Source organism: Epinephelus lanceolatus, chromosome 6 (genome assembly GCF_041903045.1).
Source record: "Epinephelus lanceolatus isolate andai-2023 chromosome 6, ASM4190304v1, whole genome shotgun sequence".
NCBI classification, from domain to species: Eukaryota; Metazoa; Chordata; class Actinopteri; order Perciformes; family Serranidae; genus Epinephelus; species Epinephelus lanceolatus.
The window spans coordinates 30,031,720-30,050,911 of record NC_135739.1 but is presented as its reverse complement, the minus strand read 5'-3'; the positions used below and the strand labels follow the sequence as shown (position 1 = coordinate 30,050,911).

General features: G+C 40.0%; 1 protein-coding gene across 1 annotated transcript in view; it reads left to right on the top strand.

Moving 5' to 3' along the window:
* Nucleotides 1-19,192, top strand: part of raver2 (ribonucleoprotein, PTB-binding 2) — a 129,550-nt gene extending 110,358 nt beyond the window's left edge. Inside the window, exons 12-16 of the mRNA XM_033621981.2 lie at nucleotides 374-555; nucleotides 1,364-1,471; nucleotides 2,612-2,713; nucleotides 7,626-7,844; nucleotides 12,256-19,192. Of these exons, the coding sequence (XP_033477872.1) occupies nucleotides 374-555; nucleotides 1,364-1,471; nucleotides 2,612-2,713; nucleotides 7,626-7,844; nucleotides 12,256-12,396 (752 nt within the window). The 3' untranslated portion in view covers nucleotides 12,397-19,192. The remainder of the gene's footprint in view (nucleotides 1-373; nucleotides 556-1,363; nucleotides 1,472-2,611; nucleotides 2,714-7,625; nucleotides 7,845-12,255) is intronic.

The window sequence follows — 19,192 nt, the reverse complement described above, 5'->3', positions numbered from 1 at the left end:
GTAGCAGTTAATATAGCCTACGCTTCCAAACCCTGCATAACAGCTACATTATCACTTAGCAAAACTCAAAATGCACACAGTAAAGCTGCAGCAAACACACTAAATAGACAGATTTTGTGTAGCAGGTAAGGAATACCGCTCCACCCTGCCTATATAGTGTGTCGCATCCATGCTTCATATACTTTGTAATTATTGGGAGTTTTAAAAGACTACAGCTGCCATCCTTCGTGAAGATGCAAGCTACAGACTTTCAGAGCCAAGTTTCAAGGGCACAAACAGATGGATTTTTCTTGGAGTATTTCTGTAAGATATTTTGCAATGTTAATGTGTATATGAGTGTGATTATCTAATGGTTGCTTTGACTGTTGCTCAGGGTCAGTGGGGAGTAAAGCCCAGGGAGGACAGCCCGGCCCCGGGGTGTATGGCAGCACGGTCGCTCCTGTCGTCTCCCAGGGCTCCGCCTCCTTCTCCCACAGTGCGGCAGCTACAACAACAGCCCCGTACAGCACTGATAACTCCACTGACTACAACCAATACAACCAGGCCTACACACAGGTACAGATACAGACTCACTGAACAGAGATACGAAGGAAGAAATATGGTGGATAGATGGATGGATGTGGGTCTGCCTGTTCACAATTGTGTTACTCAGCCTGTGAGAGAGAGAGGGATGGTAGCTGAATAGATGATCGATGGATGGATATATAATGAGTGGATGGATGAGAGCAGCAGTGACAGAGTGAGCTGTAACTAGGGGAGGCAGGGAGGTGGAAGAGATGAGAATGGGTATGGATATTTGGACAGACAGTATGAGAAAGGATTTGGCACAGAGCGTGGTGTCTTTCCATCTGTCCCTGCTCCCTTCGTCTCTCTTAACACTCCACTCTGAACAAGTCATGAAGCCTCCCTACTGGCTGTTTGTCTGCATCTCTGTCTTCCTTTTTTTTCTGTCTTCCTCTGCTCTCATCGTAGTTTTTTCCCCCCTCCAGCACCAAGTGACATATCTGATATTTGCAGCGCGATGCAAACCCAATTTTAAATGTTAATTACAATCTACTCATCCAAACAAATGAATCATGATTAGATAACCAATAAAACGGTCGGTTTAATTTGTCTGGAAAGACGAGACAAAGGAGAGGAACAGGAGAGAGCCGTCAGCAGGAACAATGGTGAATGAATGACAAAGAAAGAGAAAGAGACAGAAATAAAGGAGGAGGCAAAAGAAATCAGCAAAGACAAGAAAATTACTGAGCGAACATTCATCTGTCTGCACCTGATGATTGCTGATGTGTGTGTGTGTGTGTGTGTGTGTGTGTGTGTGTGTGTGTGTGTGTGTGTCTGTCTGTCTGTCTGTCTGTCATAGGAGGCCATGCAGCAGTGGTACCAGCACTACCAAGCACAAGCTCACACCTATAGCACCGCTGCTCCACAGGACAGCACGGCCACAGACTACAGCAAGGAGCACACACAGGTAACACACACACACGCACACACATTGTGTGTTTTTTTTTGCACGTGCAAAATTATGGTTCATTCAGATTGGTTGAAATTGTTTTTTCTGGTGTCTCCACACATGAAGTTTTGGTGCACTGTTCATTTCCAGTTACAGAAAACAGGATCTTCTAATGGTGAAGGCAGCTCAGAATATGTTCTCAATTACAGAAAGTGAAGAGATAAACAGGGAGAAGACACTTAAAGATGATGCAGATCAACCAAAATCAATCCAAATCATTAAAAAATTCCCACTGAAACTACAGAAAAAATGTTTTTGTTGAAGCTCATTCTCATTTTCACTGGCTTCACCGAATGTTTGCGTCTTTGGTTTCCATTTTTACCTTTTTAATTAATAATAATAGATACAAGTCCTTCTCACACAGAGACTGCACTATAGGGCCGCTACGAAGTCCCTTCTTTATGCCACCTTTGCTTTTGTACACAGAACCAAACAAGAGCAGCATGATTCTGCTCCAGAGTCTGATTTTAGACAGCATGGCGGCATTCCTGAAGCAGAAAAGGTGTGACGAGTTTGACAGGTGTGACATGTAACACAACAGCGTTGGCCTCTAGTGTGAAATATAACATACATGTCAGCAGCGCTCTATAAACAACAACAATAGCATTAACATGGCAATAATAATCAATTACCATCCATATATATGGTGGCTGAGCTTGTCCTGTGCTTGCAGGGTAAGGAACTCCCGAACCTTGGGCTTTCCCCAATTTCTGGACATTTTTGGCTACTGTTCTCCTTTTAGTTTGTTGCTAGCTGCTTTTTAAATCTACTGGGGGTACATCACACACACGTAACAGATAAAACATTACACCCATCCATGGTCCTGTCCTGCTGGCAGTCCAGTTTACACAGATAGCATTTTGGCGCTGTTACTACCTCTGTTGCAGGCTTAAAAGTGAGACAACGCTGCCCCTCCATTCCGTGATCATACCTTTTATACAGAATGGCAAGGCGGAATAGCAGCATGACATTCCCGCCTTGAAAAAGCAGTGCATAAGGGGTTACAGATAGATTCCTTGATCTTTACCTAAAAGTTAGAATAGATAATTTAAACATTTGGCCCTGCAGAAATTGGTAATGACACTTCTTGTTTTTCAGGCTCCACCGGTGTCGACCTACGGAGATTATAGTTCCTACATGCAGGCGGTCACTCAGTACTACTCCCAACCTGCAACAGCCAACCAGGCCTACGCCAGCAAGGTACACACATAAACACACACACACACACACACACACATTCTTGTGCTTCTGTTGTTGTGAGGCCCCTTACTGACGCAATGCATTTCCTAGCCCCTTACCCTACCCTTAATCATTACAACTAAATGCCTAACACTAACCCTTACCCTAACTCTAACCTAAACCACCTTATTCTAACCTGAACCCTAAAATCAAGTCTTAACCCTCAAACAGGCCTTTGAAAAGTGAGGACCGGCCAAAATGTCCTCACTCTGTTACTAAAATATGGTCTTTGGTCCTCACTGTGTAGCATGTACAAGTACACATATACACATACACATACACACACGCACACACACACACACACACACACACACACACACACACAATGTTGGGGAAGCAACTTTGAAAGTGTAGCTTTGCAAGTTACTAACCACTTCACCCTGGAAGACATTGAACTACAGCAAAGCTGCCCCAGGAAAAAATATAGTTTGGTAACCTAAAGCTACTTAACAAAATTAGTTCAAACTACATTGAAACTGAATGAATACATTGTGATTGAATTGACAATGTACTGTACATGTGGCTATAAAAAATGTCCCATGTCAGTTAGGGCTGCACGATTAATCGTAATAAAATCGTGATGGCGATTCATATGCATATGCAATCTAATTTTTCAATGACAGTGATTCTGCCGGCCCCGCCCGTGCCGGGAGTCCGGACATCATCTGCATGAAAACAAGCGCTCCCAACGATGCAGCGTTAAAGAGTGCCGAAGTCACGCCCCTTCCGGTGAAGCTCATGGGACCTTAGGGTTCTTAGTCCATTTAGACTTTAGTTTATCATAACAATAACAATAAATATTATAAATTGTTCACATTTTAATTTAATTTTAATAACATTTATCACACAGCATTTTGTGGAAAAGTCAAATGTTCAGTTTACAGTTTTAATAAACTCAGTACTGTTTTTCAACACATATTGTTTTGTCTTCATTCAATGTAATTAGTACATATTGTTATTGCACCATTGGTTTTGGCCTTGGTGCCCCACATTTTGGCCGTGATGCTTCAATAAATTTGTATTTATCAAAGGCCAAACGGGCCTTGCCCTAAAAATGACTTAAATCCAGGCCTGGAATACATACCTCTGAAAAATGTTGTTTAGCATTGATATTATTGTTAAAATTGTTCAAAAGCTGTAAGAGAAGACGAGACTAAAGTTTGTTTTTACGGTCAGTGTCAGGCTGTTGCATTTAAGCTAAATTACTGACCAGAGATTTTTTTATTATTTATTTATAATTTTTGTTTCTTTTCCTTTTGTATCAGGAAATAAGCACAATAAATCTTTATGATGAAAAAAAATGTGAGAGAATCATGATCTCAATTATAAGCCAAAAAATCGTGATTCTCATTTTTTCCAGAATCATGCAGCCCTAATGCCAGTGTAAAAGTGCCGCACAATTTAGTTTATTGCATAAAAGCCCACTTGTTCACAGTTCACAAACTAAAAAATGAAAATACCTCAGTGTTCATTAGAAAGTGCAGAATTTTCAGCCTTTCTTTTGTTTATAATGGCCATTAGTCATGCCTTCCAGAAACTAGAGACCATGTGGAGCTATTGCACAAAGCAGGATTATTTAGTCAGCCAATTAACTTCTAAAATAACATGCAGCAACTTCTGTGAACATTTGTTAATAAATAAAAGTACTCAAAATATCTAACTAATTGTGGTCAAAGGGGTTCAGCTACAGTGGAGAAGCATTGGAGAAACAAAATACATTTTTATTCCTTTTATGGCCCAAAATTGTTTATAGTTTCAGGAGTTAACGACACAAAAATGGCCAAAAAGAAGTAATTTCACTACCTAAATCACCATGCAAATATGAATGTTGTTGAACTACTAGCAAGGAGGCCAAGTCTTAACCCTCAGACAGCTGTTCGAAGAGACAAATGCCAAAATGTTCTCATTGTTAAGGTCACAGACAAACACAGACTCTCATCAGTTGAGCTAAAGAGCCCAGCATTTGTCAGGAAGGAACGTTTGATACAAACTTGTCATTTGCTTACTCAAATAAGTGAATAACAATTTTTATTTCAAGGGCACAAAATTATGAGTTTGAGACAATACATTACTAATTCATTGTCACAGGTTATGAATCCCAGCATACAAATTACTCATTATTTTTGTAAAATATCATCAGGAAATTTGATCCGTGATACCTAACGGGCTCGATACAAACCACAAGCTCTCTGAAACCTGACTTCAGTGTCTGAGTCAAACAGCGTCCTGTCCTGCAGATGCAGTGTAAATGATCTGAGCTGCGGCCCCTCAGAGCAGCATGCTGGTATTTACATGCAGTTTGTCTGTGACCTCTTTCTAAGACACCGATACCCTGTTAGAGTGTACGCATCACTCTGCACCCAGCAGCTGATACCAATCATCTCCGCACACCCCAAGCAGCCAGGTCCAGGCTTATCTGCTACTGCTGCAGGAGGGCAAATGACTATGTGTGTGTGTGTGTCCGTGAGCGTATGAAGGGCTCGCTTGAAGATGCAGCCAGAGTCACATTCTGGTCCACTGAGCTCACTGTTGGTGGAGAAACTGATATCTTGGGGAAAATGATACGATGGGTCTCTGGTATTAAACTGATCTGAAGACATGTTGACATGATATCATAGCATTTAGTTTTAGCTGGTTGTCATTAAGAAAAAGAATAAGCCCATATGACAGTGAGTGATGCTGGTTCAGTGTGTCATCTGTAGAAATTAGCATGTCTCAAAATAGCCACCAGGGGGCAGAAAGGTTAACATGAATGAATGAATAATTTGGGTAAGTCACTGTCAACTGTCAAGTATGTCAACAAAATGGACCCTGTAATATAACTTACAGTCTTAAGTGGGGCTTCAACTAAAGAATATTTTGATCTATTATTATTGAAATGAATAATCGACTTCGGAAAAACACTGGAGTAGGGTTTTTTTTTTATGATTTTATATGATCAGCATGTTCTCACATATAACTCTGAATCAAGGGTTTATTTTGACATAAAGTTGGTGACTACTAAACTAACTAGGTGACTAACAAGACAGTTTTGGTTAGTTTTATTTTATTTCTGCCAAGTTTAAATAAAGTGTGTTTTACCATGAGTTTATAAAAGAATTAAGGTGACATTAGTCTTAGTTTGGCGAAAGATAGAAACTTGGATTGGAGTTCGGTTGTATTTTTCTGTTTAGTAAAGACAATAGGTGTAAGAATAGGCCAAAACAGAGTTCTTAAACCAGTGAGTGTGACACACTTTTATGGCTCCACTCAGTTTGTTGTCACCACAACAACTAACACCAATCAATGATCTCTGGTGTTCTCTAAACTTGAGTAACGTGCACTCGCCATAGCAGCGGCACATGTTAAACATCACCGATACAATTTTAAATCATTTCTTTTGAAAATGAGTCAATACTTGCCGATATTACAAAGTCTTCCACGATATGTTTTCAATTCGATGCGATGTAGGGGCCTGCGATTGATATGAGACAATATTTTCTGCCTACATAACACAATCATTCACAAAAGAAGCTGCCAGCCCTTTTGCTTATGGCCATAAAAGTAAAAAACAACCTACAACTGTAACTGTTTATGTGCAGTAAAGTTCACTTTAAGGCTCATTTATGCTCCCTTTATGTACGAAAATGTATACGTCCGTTTCAAACGATGTTACCGTCACTGCCCACATACTACCATGCGCCCTTTACGTTGGCATGGATGTTAACCAATATATCTACCAGGAGGCAGCCCAGCGTCAAAAGTTTATGACAACAGCACACTCAAAAACAAACATGGTGACTGTGGAGGAGATATTGATAATGTACCTCTTGCATAAAAGACAAAAACAGAGGCAGCGTTGTAGGAGGCAGTGGTCGGTGAGGCCGTGAAATACATCGCGACTGGAGGACGGAGAATTCTTTTCTCTGGTACTGCCAATGACAGAAATTGAATTGTTATTTCCTCTTCGTGTCTCACTAGAGCTACATATCGGGTAGTGACAGCAACACTGCCCCCACAGTTCCCGGTGGTACTGCTCCGTTTGGCCCATATCCGTAAGCTTTATGGAAACGTGCAGAAATACGGACGAAATGAACGCGGTGCACGGACAGAAGGCTCCTTCCGTATCCGGACGCGTATTTAACGTTGAGCATAAATGAGCCCTTAAACTGACTCTACTAACACACAAAAAAACACATGGGATAAGTTAACATTCAGGACTTTCTGCCAGAAATGTTTGTACTTAAACTTCAGGTCTATCTGGCTTTAGGATCTGAGGGCAAACTTCTCCAAACAGCCATAAATCATGGATTAACAACAACATTGTTTGACAAAAGTGTCAAATTTAGCTCAGTAATAACTGTCAAGATTCAGAGACAAAACAATTGCTCTTTGCTAATGACCTATTATTAGCTTAAGCATGTTTACATTGCATAAATTAGCCTAGCGGCTAGCAGACTTCTTCCCTCAACTCATAGCTTAACCAATTACATGTACCGTTATTATTTGTCTTATTCACCATTGGTTAAAGTCACTGCATCCTGCATCATAAAAATGGCTACATCCCCACAATATCAAACACCGCAAAAGTTAGTAAAGGACGTGTTGAAAACGGTTCAAAACTGCTACACAACCGGAGGTGGTAGGGCGGGACTTCAACGGGTGGCTCGTTCCGCCCAATGAGAGGCTGATCTATGCAGCGAACTTCCGCCCACTCAGACTACATTGCAGCTGATGACATTGTCTAAATAATCGACTGTTAAATTCCTTGGCAGCTAATTTTGTCACTAGTATTTGTCAACCATTTGATTATTTATTGCAGCCTTAGTCTTACAACAGTTAACCACCTAACATTCAATGTTTGTTTGTGTATGTGTGTCTCTCTCTTTTCAAGGAGGTAGATGTGTGTAAGCCTCTCGGAGTCTCTCTGCACGCAGTCAGTAACGGCGCCGCCCCTCCACCGGCCGTCCTGCCAGCTGCTGCCGTGCTCCCAGCCTACAGCACCCTGCCTTTAATGCCCGGCTTCCTTGGGGCGCCACACCCGGCGGCAGCCACGCCAAGCCCTGTCACGCACACACACACTGCCGCCACTGACTGGAACACCTACTATTATGTGAGTAAAGAAAATGTATGCTTTAAAATAGGATGTGACACTTTGAGTACATCTGTGAGCAGTGGTGAAGAGTAACTAAGTACATTTACTTCAGTACTGTTCTGTACAATTTTGAGGTACTTTACTTGAGTATTTCTCTTTTATGCTGTTTTTTTTCCTCTACTCAACTACATTTCAGTGGTAAATATTGTACTTTTTACTCCACTTCATTTACTTGAAAGCTGTAGTAATTAGTTTCTTTACAACATATAAATCAACTGATAAATTTCAATGTATATTCATTGATTAAATTACCCAGCAGTATATTAAAGGCATAATTCACCCACAAAAACACCATTTGTACATCAATTAGTCACGCCATGTTACCTTGAATTCATGAGGAAAACTTTTTTTCAGCGAACATATTAATTTACTGGGGACCACGTTTACCACAGCAAAACTATATTACAACATCTGTTAACAAACTTTCACACAACTCATGCAGTGTAATCCAAGTCCCATTTATCCAGTTGTATACTCAGTACTTCTCAAATGTGCATTTTTGCTATAAAACCTTAGCATTGGAGTCTGGCTTTGATGGGAGCTTAGACAAGTTTCACTTTCAGTTCAGTTTAAGTAGTAAGGTTTTAGGGATGTGTTTGGGAAGTACTGAGCATATGACTGAAAAATTATACTGCAGGAGTCTGCAAACAAATGTTTCAGTATAGTTTTGCTTTTGTGAAACATGGTCCCCAATGAATTAATAAATCAGTGTTTGATATTTTCTGAAAATCAGCCCCACCTTTACCAGCCACAACATTAAAGGAATGCACACATGAATGAATCCCTAACCTTACAGTAATATGATAGGATTCTAAAATACAACATTCTGCATAATGAGTACTTTTACTTTTGGCACAAAGTATATTTACAAACTTACTTAAGAAAGATTTTGAGTGCAGTACTTTAACCTGTAATAGAGTATTTTCACACCATGGTATTGCTACTTTCACTTAAGTAATAGATCTGAATACTTCTTCCACTGTTGTGTGTAATACAGGATGTGACACTTTTCCTACATCTGTGAGTGAAGCTGGAGACCTCTTTGGCTTTTTCATTGTGTTTGACAAAATCCAAACATTTCATATTGCAGCTAACTACTTCAGTGTTTCCTCTATGACTTCTGATATTAGTGGGCATTATTAGTTGTTGACAGCTGGGAGCTGAAGGATCACTGTTCAGCTCGTTGAATTTAAAGTAATAATTCAGAATAACCACTACTGGATGGATTTATGTCAACAAGATAACCCTTAAACAAAGCCTAGAACAATATGATAAATATCAGCACAGACTATTTTTTTTAACTCAAATTCTGTTGGTCATAACTGTTGTTTGCGATAAGAAAAATAGAAACACTCTTTTCTATAGCTGATTCACAATAGAAGCAAACAGGATAGTGGATAAAAGGATTTCTATGTGAGGCAGCAACAGGAAGAGATCTCTGCTGTGATTGTATTAATACCATTAATAATGACATAGTGACCAGGCTCTGGATTTGCCTTGACTGTAGATAGAGGATGGCCTTCAATTAGAAAAGGATGCATTAGTGACAGTGACAATATATTTGACCATAGTTTAAGAAGACATCTTACTGCATGTGTCTGAGCTGTTTTCTGATTTGTCTCTATTTTGATTCACTTGTTGATGCTGTTTGCTTAACGCATTTCAAAACTTCCTCCGTGATAAACTCAGTTAGATGTACATTTCTGCGGCAGCTGTAACTAGGGATGAGCGAGTACATAATTATCTGTATCTGTTTCTGTATCTGTTTAACCAAGAAAATTATCTGTACCATTACTGTGTGTGTGAGGTTTAAGTCAGATGTAGGTGGGAATCAGATGTGGGTGTGGCCTATTCTGAAGTTTCTCTTTAAGACTAAAATTGATATGGGTTGATCAGAAGTTGCTGTATTTGTTTGTTGTTTTTTTGTTTAAAGAACTATTTATAGAACAATCAGAATTAAGCTTTATATTATTTTTGATCACTAGAGGAAGAGATTAAACACAGTTACCCAAATGAGGATTTCCCTCAGTCAACGGTACAGATATTGACAGATTTTACTCGTTAGGTGCTCATATTTTTAAGAAGTACATTATCTGTACTGGATACTCGTTTAATCCGAGTATTCTGTTCAACCCTAACTGGAACATTATCAATACAGCACCATGCTCATGTCATACAGGTTGTGAGATGATGACAGGATTAGACAGCCGAAGCATTTTTACCTGCCACTTTCTTTGCTTGTTGTTAATTACGAATGCAAGTTATTTAAGTCTCTAAAGCTTTGTCTTACTTTATTATTCTTTAGCTAAACTGCTCACAATCCTGCTAATCCATATTACAACCTACAGATTTTAGGAACTTCTGCTGCAGGCTATGGAGACAGTAGATCAATGTGTTCTGTTACATGCTTGGTGCGGAGATAGAGCAACAGTACAGCCTGTATTTCTTATTGTTTAAGGCTGTGAAAGCTATAGAGAGGAGAAGAAGAGGAGGAAAGGAGTCAGAAGGAGGCAGAGAGCATGGTGACGTGAGCAGACAGGATCCAGACGCCTGAGCTAAGCCTCGTCTCTGCAAAGATTTGAGTCTGTTTGTACAGACAGCCTCCCTCACTGGAGAGAGCCACCTTTAGACTGTTAGACCTAAAACACATAAACACAGGATGTTTGCATCGTTGTCAGAATCCACAACAAGTCACATTTTTTCCATTTTACTTTTTCAGTTTTAATGTTGATCACTGTGATGCAACACAGATATTCAAAGTCACGTGTTTCATGGATTATTAAGCCTCATACTTACAGTAAGTTAGCTCCCAGTCGTGAAAACAGATGTTACAGAAGCTCATGTGGGCACACCAGAAGCAAAAGTAGAATTCCTAAAGATATTTTAACAGCAAGTGAAATTCATCAGACTTGTATTTATGGTATTTATCTTTGTCAAACCCTGAAGTATGGGACTATTTTCCCTCCCTCTCTTTTCAACCCTTTGAAAGCTGGAGCGACATGATTTTTCTTTTTGCTTTCAGAAGCTTTTTGCAAATACTTGAAACTTCAAAACTTGAGCAAAGTGGTGCGCTTTCTTTCAAAGACATGGGGAAAAAAGGTACTGAGCAACTTGGTAAGAAATGTCCTACAAACTGCAAAGATTTAGAAAATTATTGTTAAAAAAAAATAGGGAAAATGAAAAAAGTTAGGGAAAAATTGTATTTATTAATTTTTTAAATTATGTTACAGAATTATTGTAATTTTTAAGCACTCTTTCCAGGTCCTTATTTGTTTCTAAGTTTCTTTCTTTTCATTTTTTTTGTTTTTACTAATTTTTTTGTTTTTAATTTTCTCTTTTTACGAATTTTTTGCTAATTTTTTTGGGTCATTTCTTCTTCCCATGTTTTTAAAAGAATCAAGCCAGTTTGCTTAGGTTTCAAACACACATTACGACAATAACAAAAAAAATGTTGCAAAAACTCCCACACTGACGATAGGAAATTACAAATAAATAGAATTAATAAGATTTAGGATTTATTGAGTTTTACAATTGCATTAAAACAGGGAGGGAAACATAATGAAAGACCAAAAAAAGACTTCATCAGCTCAGCTTTTCCATTTTTTTTCTTTCATTTATACCATCATATACCATATACAAGAGCTAGCCTAGCACTAGCAGTATCACCTACTGGGACGATGTTATGTCACTCATCCTCAGCAGCAGCCTCGTCGTCTAGCCCCTGTTCTCCACTGTAACCAGCCTGCTGCTGCTCAGCTGCTCCAGATAAACTCTTTCCTCCTCTTTGTTCGGTACTGGCAGACTGTTAATGTTATCTCAGCAGCTAGCAGGATTTTGCGTTGCACCGGCATCTGTAATCATATTTTTGAATAATTTGTGTTAACTTGGGAGATTTTTTTTTTCACTCTGACCTTTTCTGTTCCACCTACTGACTTTTTGGATCCTTTTATTAGCCATTTCATTTGTATTTTCAATTTGAACTCCCCTTGATTTCATTTGTTTAATTCTGCTTGACCTCTGACATTACATGGACGGATCTATTTGAAGGGGTGGAGGAAGGTGACGACGGTCAGTACTACTGCAGCTGCCCCTAATGAGATCGGCCTGTCAAAATCAAGTGGGACACGGCCGGCAGGTTTTTTCCCACATTGCTGGTTATGGCGCTTGACCCACTGTGTGGGCTGGCCCATCAGGCATTTGCTAGACTTGCCAGATTGCCAGTGCGAGCCTGGTTTCCAGTATTGCAATCTAAAAAACACAACATGTGCAACTGTAGCTCTTCTAGCTGTTTTAACGTCTAGGACATTTTTTGAACATTTAAGTATGATAACACACACTTTCTTCACCTTTAACTCTTCCCTCTCTTCAGAACCAGACGCGGGGCCATAAGAGGGAGTACCCTCAGCTGGCGGTGCAGGACGTGGCATCATCAGATGGCGCCTACATCGGGCAGCACTCCCAAGGCCTTGGAGGGCAGTATGCTGACTACTTTAAGAGGAAGAGGCTCTAGTATGAACCAAACCACCTTAAAGCCTAAAGCTTATGGAGGGAGGCGCGCACACACACACAGCGTCTGCTGGATGTCACAGCTCCCTCTAGTGGCCTTTCTGTGGCTGCCATTTTGCATCCCTACAGTAGGTATTGAGTTTAATAGAATCTGGGGTTGCAAATGGCTCAAGTGAAAGCAAGCCATAGTGCTCTTTGATCCTGGCACTTATACACACACATACACACACATAGACACAAACACGGTGTTGCTTTTGTCCTGTTCAAGCCTTAAACTCTTTAACTTAAACTGTTGTTTCTCAGTCAGTGTGTCAACTGTACTCAACTAATATTCTCTTGTACATTTTTTCTAATATAATGTAAACTAAAGTATACTGTATCTATACGTATAAGCTGCTTTTGTATCTGCAGCCAGGCGACCTGTCTGTCTGCCTGCTGAAACTGTCTTAGGACTGGTCCTACAGTCAAGGTGTCTCCCTCTCTGTCTCTTCTCAGATTCACGCTTTGATTAGTCAGTCGAACTGACATCTGTTTGTTCCCGCTTCAGTGTCTTTTCTCTTTTCCTTGTATTGCCCAGGTTTCCTCTTTTATATCTCCCCCCTGAGGAGAATTAGAGTGTGTGTGTGTGTGTGTGTGTATGCGTGTGCGTATGTGTGTGAGTGTTTATGCGTGTTGATGTGCTGTTTCTGTAGGAAGTGTCAGCCATTTCAATCCCAAAGGTTTGGGAGTACATCAGGAAAAAAAAGGGCCTGAACCAATCAAAGCCCTTAATCGTGGTGACTTTTACAATAGCTTCCCTCAATGAATGGACCTTTCTTTCTAAAGACTGGACAGAAAATAAAAGCCTGGTGTAAATACGGTGTGTAATACAGAATATATAAAGCCATGCGTAACAGACAATATCACGTTTAACGGTTTCCCAGCTCTCTTGTGAGCGTATTGTACTACATGAGTGAAAGGAAAACATTTACTGCGTGTCTGATTTTGTTTTGTTTTTTTAAATCTATACTGTTATATATTTGTAATATAATAATATTCCAAGGCAATTTATTAATATTGAATCAAGTTGTGTTGACTTAAATGTAGTTATCTGGTTTGGTTTTTAACATTTAAACCAAATATGAAGGCACAGTCCTTTCTCTACTCTCTTCTATCTGTTGTGACGCATTAGGGTGTTTTCGGGAAGATCTGTTGGGACTCAACAGCCGCTTAATGTCCACTTCCAGCTGCCATTAGAACGTGAAGGATTCAAACTGTGAGCGTGTCTCGAATCCATACTACATACCGACTCAAAGCACGTTTTGAAACACCTTAAAAGGACAGAAGTTACTACTAATCACTCAGCACGTGTATCAAAAACTTTGATTTTTTTTTTTTTAGTGTGCTGTCAATGGACACAACTTTCCCACAATGCAATACACAAAGGAAATGGAGGAGCTGCTCCAAGATGGGAAAAAAATTAAAACTAATGGTTGATGGTGGTGAATCAGCTCCAGAAACAAAACACAAAATTTAATAATTTTGGAAAAATTGGCAGTGATATTCCAGTGTTGCAGTTTGATTGCATTTTCATGATGCACATATTGCATCTTTTCCTGTTTCTATAAAATGTAAAAGTATGTTTTTTTATTGTCTTTTGACTGGGTATACTATAAAGATTAGTATATGTGCAGTTGGTATGTAATATGAGATTTGGACACAGTCTTATGATGGACGTTTAGCATTTTCTTATTTTGTGCTCATCACATACTACTGTGCATGTGTTTTTTTTTTTGCGGATGCTCGTAAAATTTCTTAGTTTTAAGGGAAAGAAAAAAAAACTTTAAATGTCAATCTTCGCAGAGTTCTTCCCATTTTTACAAAGCAACAGAGAAATTATTTTTCATTCTTTGTCAGAATAAAAAGACGTTTTGTTTGTTTTATCAGAGCAAAGGCTGTGAACTGAATAACACTTCATGTCCAGGAGGTTTGACGTTCATCATTGAGGAGACAGCTCGGTATTTTAGTATTACAGCTCGGACATTAGGTTTGTTATGTGCACAAACCGGCAATAACTAAGGCTCCTACTACTGTAGAAAGTTGAATGTAAAATGTTTGTTTCTTTGCTTTTGACACAGCATTATATATACTCCTACGTAACGGCTCACACGCTTGGTAAAAGCTTCTTTTTTTTCTTTTCTTTTTGCTGTATGTGTCTTTGTATTCTGCTCAGAACTATCTGATTATACATCACGGAGAAGAATATTACTTGTGTCGCCATGGCAACAACGCTCACACACTCTGAAAACCCAATAGCAGTTGAGATCAGATAATGCAGATACATCGGTTTAGTCCAGATATGTGGTGTGAGTTTCTCATCAGTGGGAATAACGGGCGGCTGTAAACATGTTTACATGTGCGGACACAATAATAATGGAGGAGTCTCAGGTCAGTGCTGGCATGCAGGTCCGCTTATTAAGTACTAATAACATGGCTTAACATTAAACTTAAAGGCAATACATAGTTCTCTATTCTTTGCTGACTCTCTTGCTCTCTTCATCCAATTATGTGTTTTCTAACTAGATTTAACTGTGATGTGTTTCAGTGTCTTGCTTTCACTTCCTGGAGATTCATATTTATCATGAAACTTTGACACATTTTGAAGCATGCCTCCAGACAGTGATTATATATCGTGGATATGGACAATAGAAGAAAAAAAGGAGAGGAACTCTGGAGGGCAAAAAAAGTGATAAAATGTATTCTGCTTCGTATTTGCACAAATACAGGCAGAACAATGGCAGAGGATCTGCCCACCACAACCTTCTTTGTTTCCATGAAGTGCCTATTTGTGTGCACATATTTATCATCATGAATTTTCTCACTTCTTGTGCATCTAATTGCTACCTTCCTTTCTTTTCTCTTTTTTATTGCCCATTTGGGAAGTCTTTTAAACTACACTTTGACTCAACTCTTCCTGGTTCACAGTCATTTTCATACAATGGCATTTCCCAGAATCTCAGTTTAGATGGTTGAGGGATGTCCCGCTCATCCTCAGACCTAAACCCCGAGGTTATGTGTGATGCATATCAGATTGATTTTATATTTAGCTTGTAAACATTTGAAAAAGTTAGTCATATTTCACTTTTTCTTCCCCATTTTTCTTATCATCATCTATCATCTTTCTATTCAGCATGCATCTGTATCTTCAATTTCCATTCATACTTCTGTGTCCTTGCACTATTGTGGCTTATGTCCTGTCTGTTTGCTGTGATTTTGACTGTCACTTCTGGTGGCTGTGCTAGCTAATTTAAAATGCCTTCATTTTGGCTTTTTTTTTTTTTGCCGCCTTCACAATATTGTTATAATCAGATCAACTTGCATTTATCCATTTTGCCTCTCTTCTCCATTCAGTATGGCTCTAAATCTGTCTTTGCCACTGATTTCCTTTAATAATGGATATCAAAACGCTGCACTTAGGTCTATAATAATGACTGAATACAACAACTGTCAACAACTTCATAACAGAAAGAGCAAAAATGATGTAATTTGAAATGCAGCCCGGACCTCAAACTTTTATTCAGTTTATATTCGTAATATAACCTGCACGATTGCTCTTTGAATTTATTCACATTGCACAGCCAGCAATATAAAGACAATGCGAGGGCTGACAGGTTGATGCGCTGGTTTGGATGAAGTTACCAGAAAATATCACAGGTTTGGGCAGGTGGGTCCTAACATGACAATGCAGCACCCTTTTAAGATATTAATAAGTTACAGAAACATTGCGTGCAATAGTCCATCTTCCACCTCCATTCCATCTGTCACTCTCTCTCGAACAGGCTGTGGCGCTCAGTCCTTCTCTCTGTCCTTGTCTCTGTTCTAATCCTGACAGTTGAGCTTCTATAATGCATAAAGTTTGCAATTAGTGGGTCTGGTTCAGGGGCTTGATTAATGCATATTTTTGAGGGACTGGCGGTGCTGATTGGCTCTCTTAATGGTTCAGGTTGGTGCACATCACTACAAGTTATCAATATGTGGTGGTACTTGTGTACAAGCCCTCATCTTCTCCTCTGCACTGCTCCAACACCAGGGGCCAGATGCATAAACAGTGTGTAAGCACAAAAACCACGCGTACGCCTTTTCCTGCACAAACTGGTATTTATAAAGTAAGAATTTGCAGTGAGAATGTGCGCACCTCACACGTTCTCCAGACCAGGTTTACTCACGGTTTCAGCTGATAGCTGTGGGCGATATGACGAGGACGAGATTGAAGCACTTTATGAAGTCAACAAGAAAGCTATGAATGAATCATTGATTGTCCTTCTGCTGTTTAATAATAATATTGATTGTTTCAGAAATGTGATGATTAGCGGTACAGATGCTACAAATATCCACAGCTGCTCTGGCACCCTTGGAGAGCCTTGCAGATGTGATACAGTTGGTGAAATTGCACTTTCTTTGCCTTATTTCTCATCTCGAGGGGCACAACTATCGATATGCACGTGGCTGTTTAAGGCTGTTTCTACGTCTGTTCATGGCAAACTTTGGGTGCGGGAATGAGGCTCGTGTGCGTGCACCCTGACCCACAGTGACTGAGATTTATAAAACAGAATCAGGCATATGCACAGCTTTATCAACGTGATGAAAAGAATGCGTATGCACCTTTCTGCCTTTGTGCATACACGCAGTTTTAGTCGTGAATCTACAGAGTTTTATGCATCTGGCCTCTGAACTGCCTAGTTGTTGATTTTCTGCCTTGAAATAAAAAATTAAACATCGAGAGATCTAGCAAGTCCACCTGCTAACACTAAGCTTGGGAGAAAGAGTCTGTGTCTGCAGTCACATGATACCTCTGTCCATCTGTGGCTTTCTGTACTGTAGAAGCCATTTTGCATTTTCCCTCTTAAGCAGTTGTTTTAAATGATTTTTTCCTTCATATTCCACTCTTTCATTCTTCCCACATCAGCTGGAGCCACTTGGACACATTTTATGGCGACGTGTCCCTCTGGACTAGTTGGCTGTCTGGCTCGGAGCCTCTGTTTGGTTTGCTTCCTGGTGTGAGTGGATGAAAAGTAACCAGCTGGACTCCAGTTGATCGCTGTCACCTCCACCTCTCTAAAAGACAGGATAGGAATGTCTGTCTATGCGAGTGTGTGTGTGTTCAGACCAGAGACAGGGCCTCTGTGTTTGTGGATGTTAACAGCTGAGGCAGCAGAAGCGCTGTCTGCTTGTCTGTTTTCCCGTCTGTCTGTCTGCCTGTCTGTCTTCCTGACTGTCTGTTTTCCAGTCTGTCTGCCACAGTGGATTCAGGTACTACAGTCAGTCATGCCTAAATTATTTTAATGGTGTCAGCTTTTTCTCTGCATTATGTCTCACTTGCTCTAAAGCCATGACTGTATGAACTACTGTGTGTGCATGTGTGTGTGTTTGGGTGTCAAAACTATTGAGGACAAAACAAATATAAGCTCTTATCATGCAAGTCCAGATGTAACAGAGTGAAGGGATTTATTATTCCTAAACACACAAGGACAGAAGCAGGAGTGTAACCGATGTTCCGAGACCTCCGAGAAGAATCATGTTGCCACACTTGAATGTAGGACTTCCTTTGCTTTGCCATTTTCAAGGGTGCATACACTCAGTTTCGGCCGTTCACTAAGACTGAGAGCAGAACTATCTGTTGGACTTGACCATGAAGTTAAGTGTCACTCTGTCAGAGCCTGTGCGTTCTCTCCCCACTTTTACATCATCCAAAATCATGTCAAGATGCAGGAAAACCAGGCAGCTCAACAGGTGTTAGTTGTGTTGGTGGTCTTGAATGAATGTCCAAATGGGGAACACTACTTTTTCATGGACTTTTATTTTGTTATTGACAGAACAGTTCGTTATATCACACAAACATATTGTGCTGATTTTTCACCATCATACTTCCAAGCAATTGTGAGTAAGAACAAGGATGTTGGTGACGTTTGTCTGAGCTCATTTGTAGCCAATACAGTTGACAATTCTCCAAATATGGATGTTGCTACAGAGAAACTACATATTCTAAAATACAAAGCTTCACACACATCTTCAACCAGGCAGCACAGAAGAACTATACACTCACACAGTTTTAAGATGGCCGCCCAAAATCAGTGTCACCAATAGAGATATTGATGAGAAACCGTGTTCACGTGAATGAGATGGACCAAAGGTCATGGTGACCTTGACCTTTGACCATCAAAAACGAATCGGTTCATCTTTGAATACAAGTGGACGTTTGTGCCATTCATTCATTCATTTTTCGTAACTGCTTATCCTGGTAGGGGTCGGGGGGGCTGGAGCCTATCCCAGCTGACATTGGGCGAGAGGCAGGGTACACCCTGGACAGGTCACCAGACTATCACAGGGCTGACACATAGAGACAGACAACCATTCACACTCACATTCACACCTACAGCCAATTTAGTCACCAATTAACCTGCATGTCTTTGGACTGTGGGAGGAAGCTGGAGTACCCAGAGAAAACCCACACTGACATATTCATGAGAAAGGGATGTGCGAAAAGAAGGACAACCCAAAAACATACTGCCTCTGGCTACGGTGGCACAGGCATAAGCCATAAAAACTGGGTCCGATTAAAAAAAAAAAAAAAAAAAAAATAGTGCAGCACAACTGTCAAAATGTAGTGGAGCTCAGAAACAGGTATTTTTTTCAGATATACAGTACAGGCCAAAAGTTTGGACACACCTTCTCATTCAATGCGTTTTCTTTATTTTCATGACTATTTACATTGTAGATTCTCACTGTCACTCACTCTCACCAATCAGCTAACTAAAGAAAAA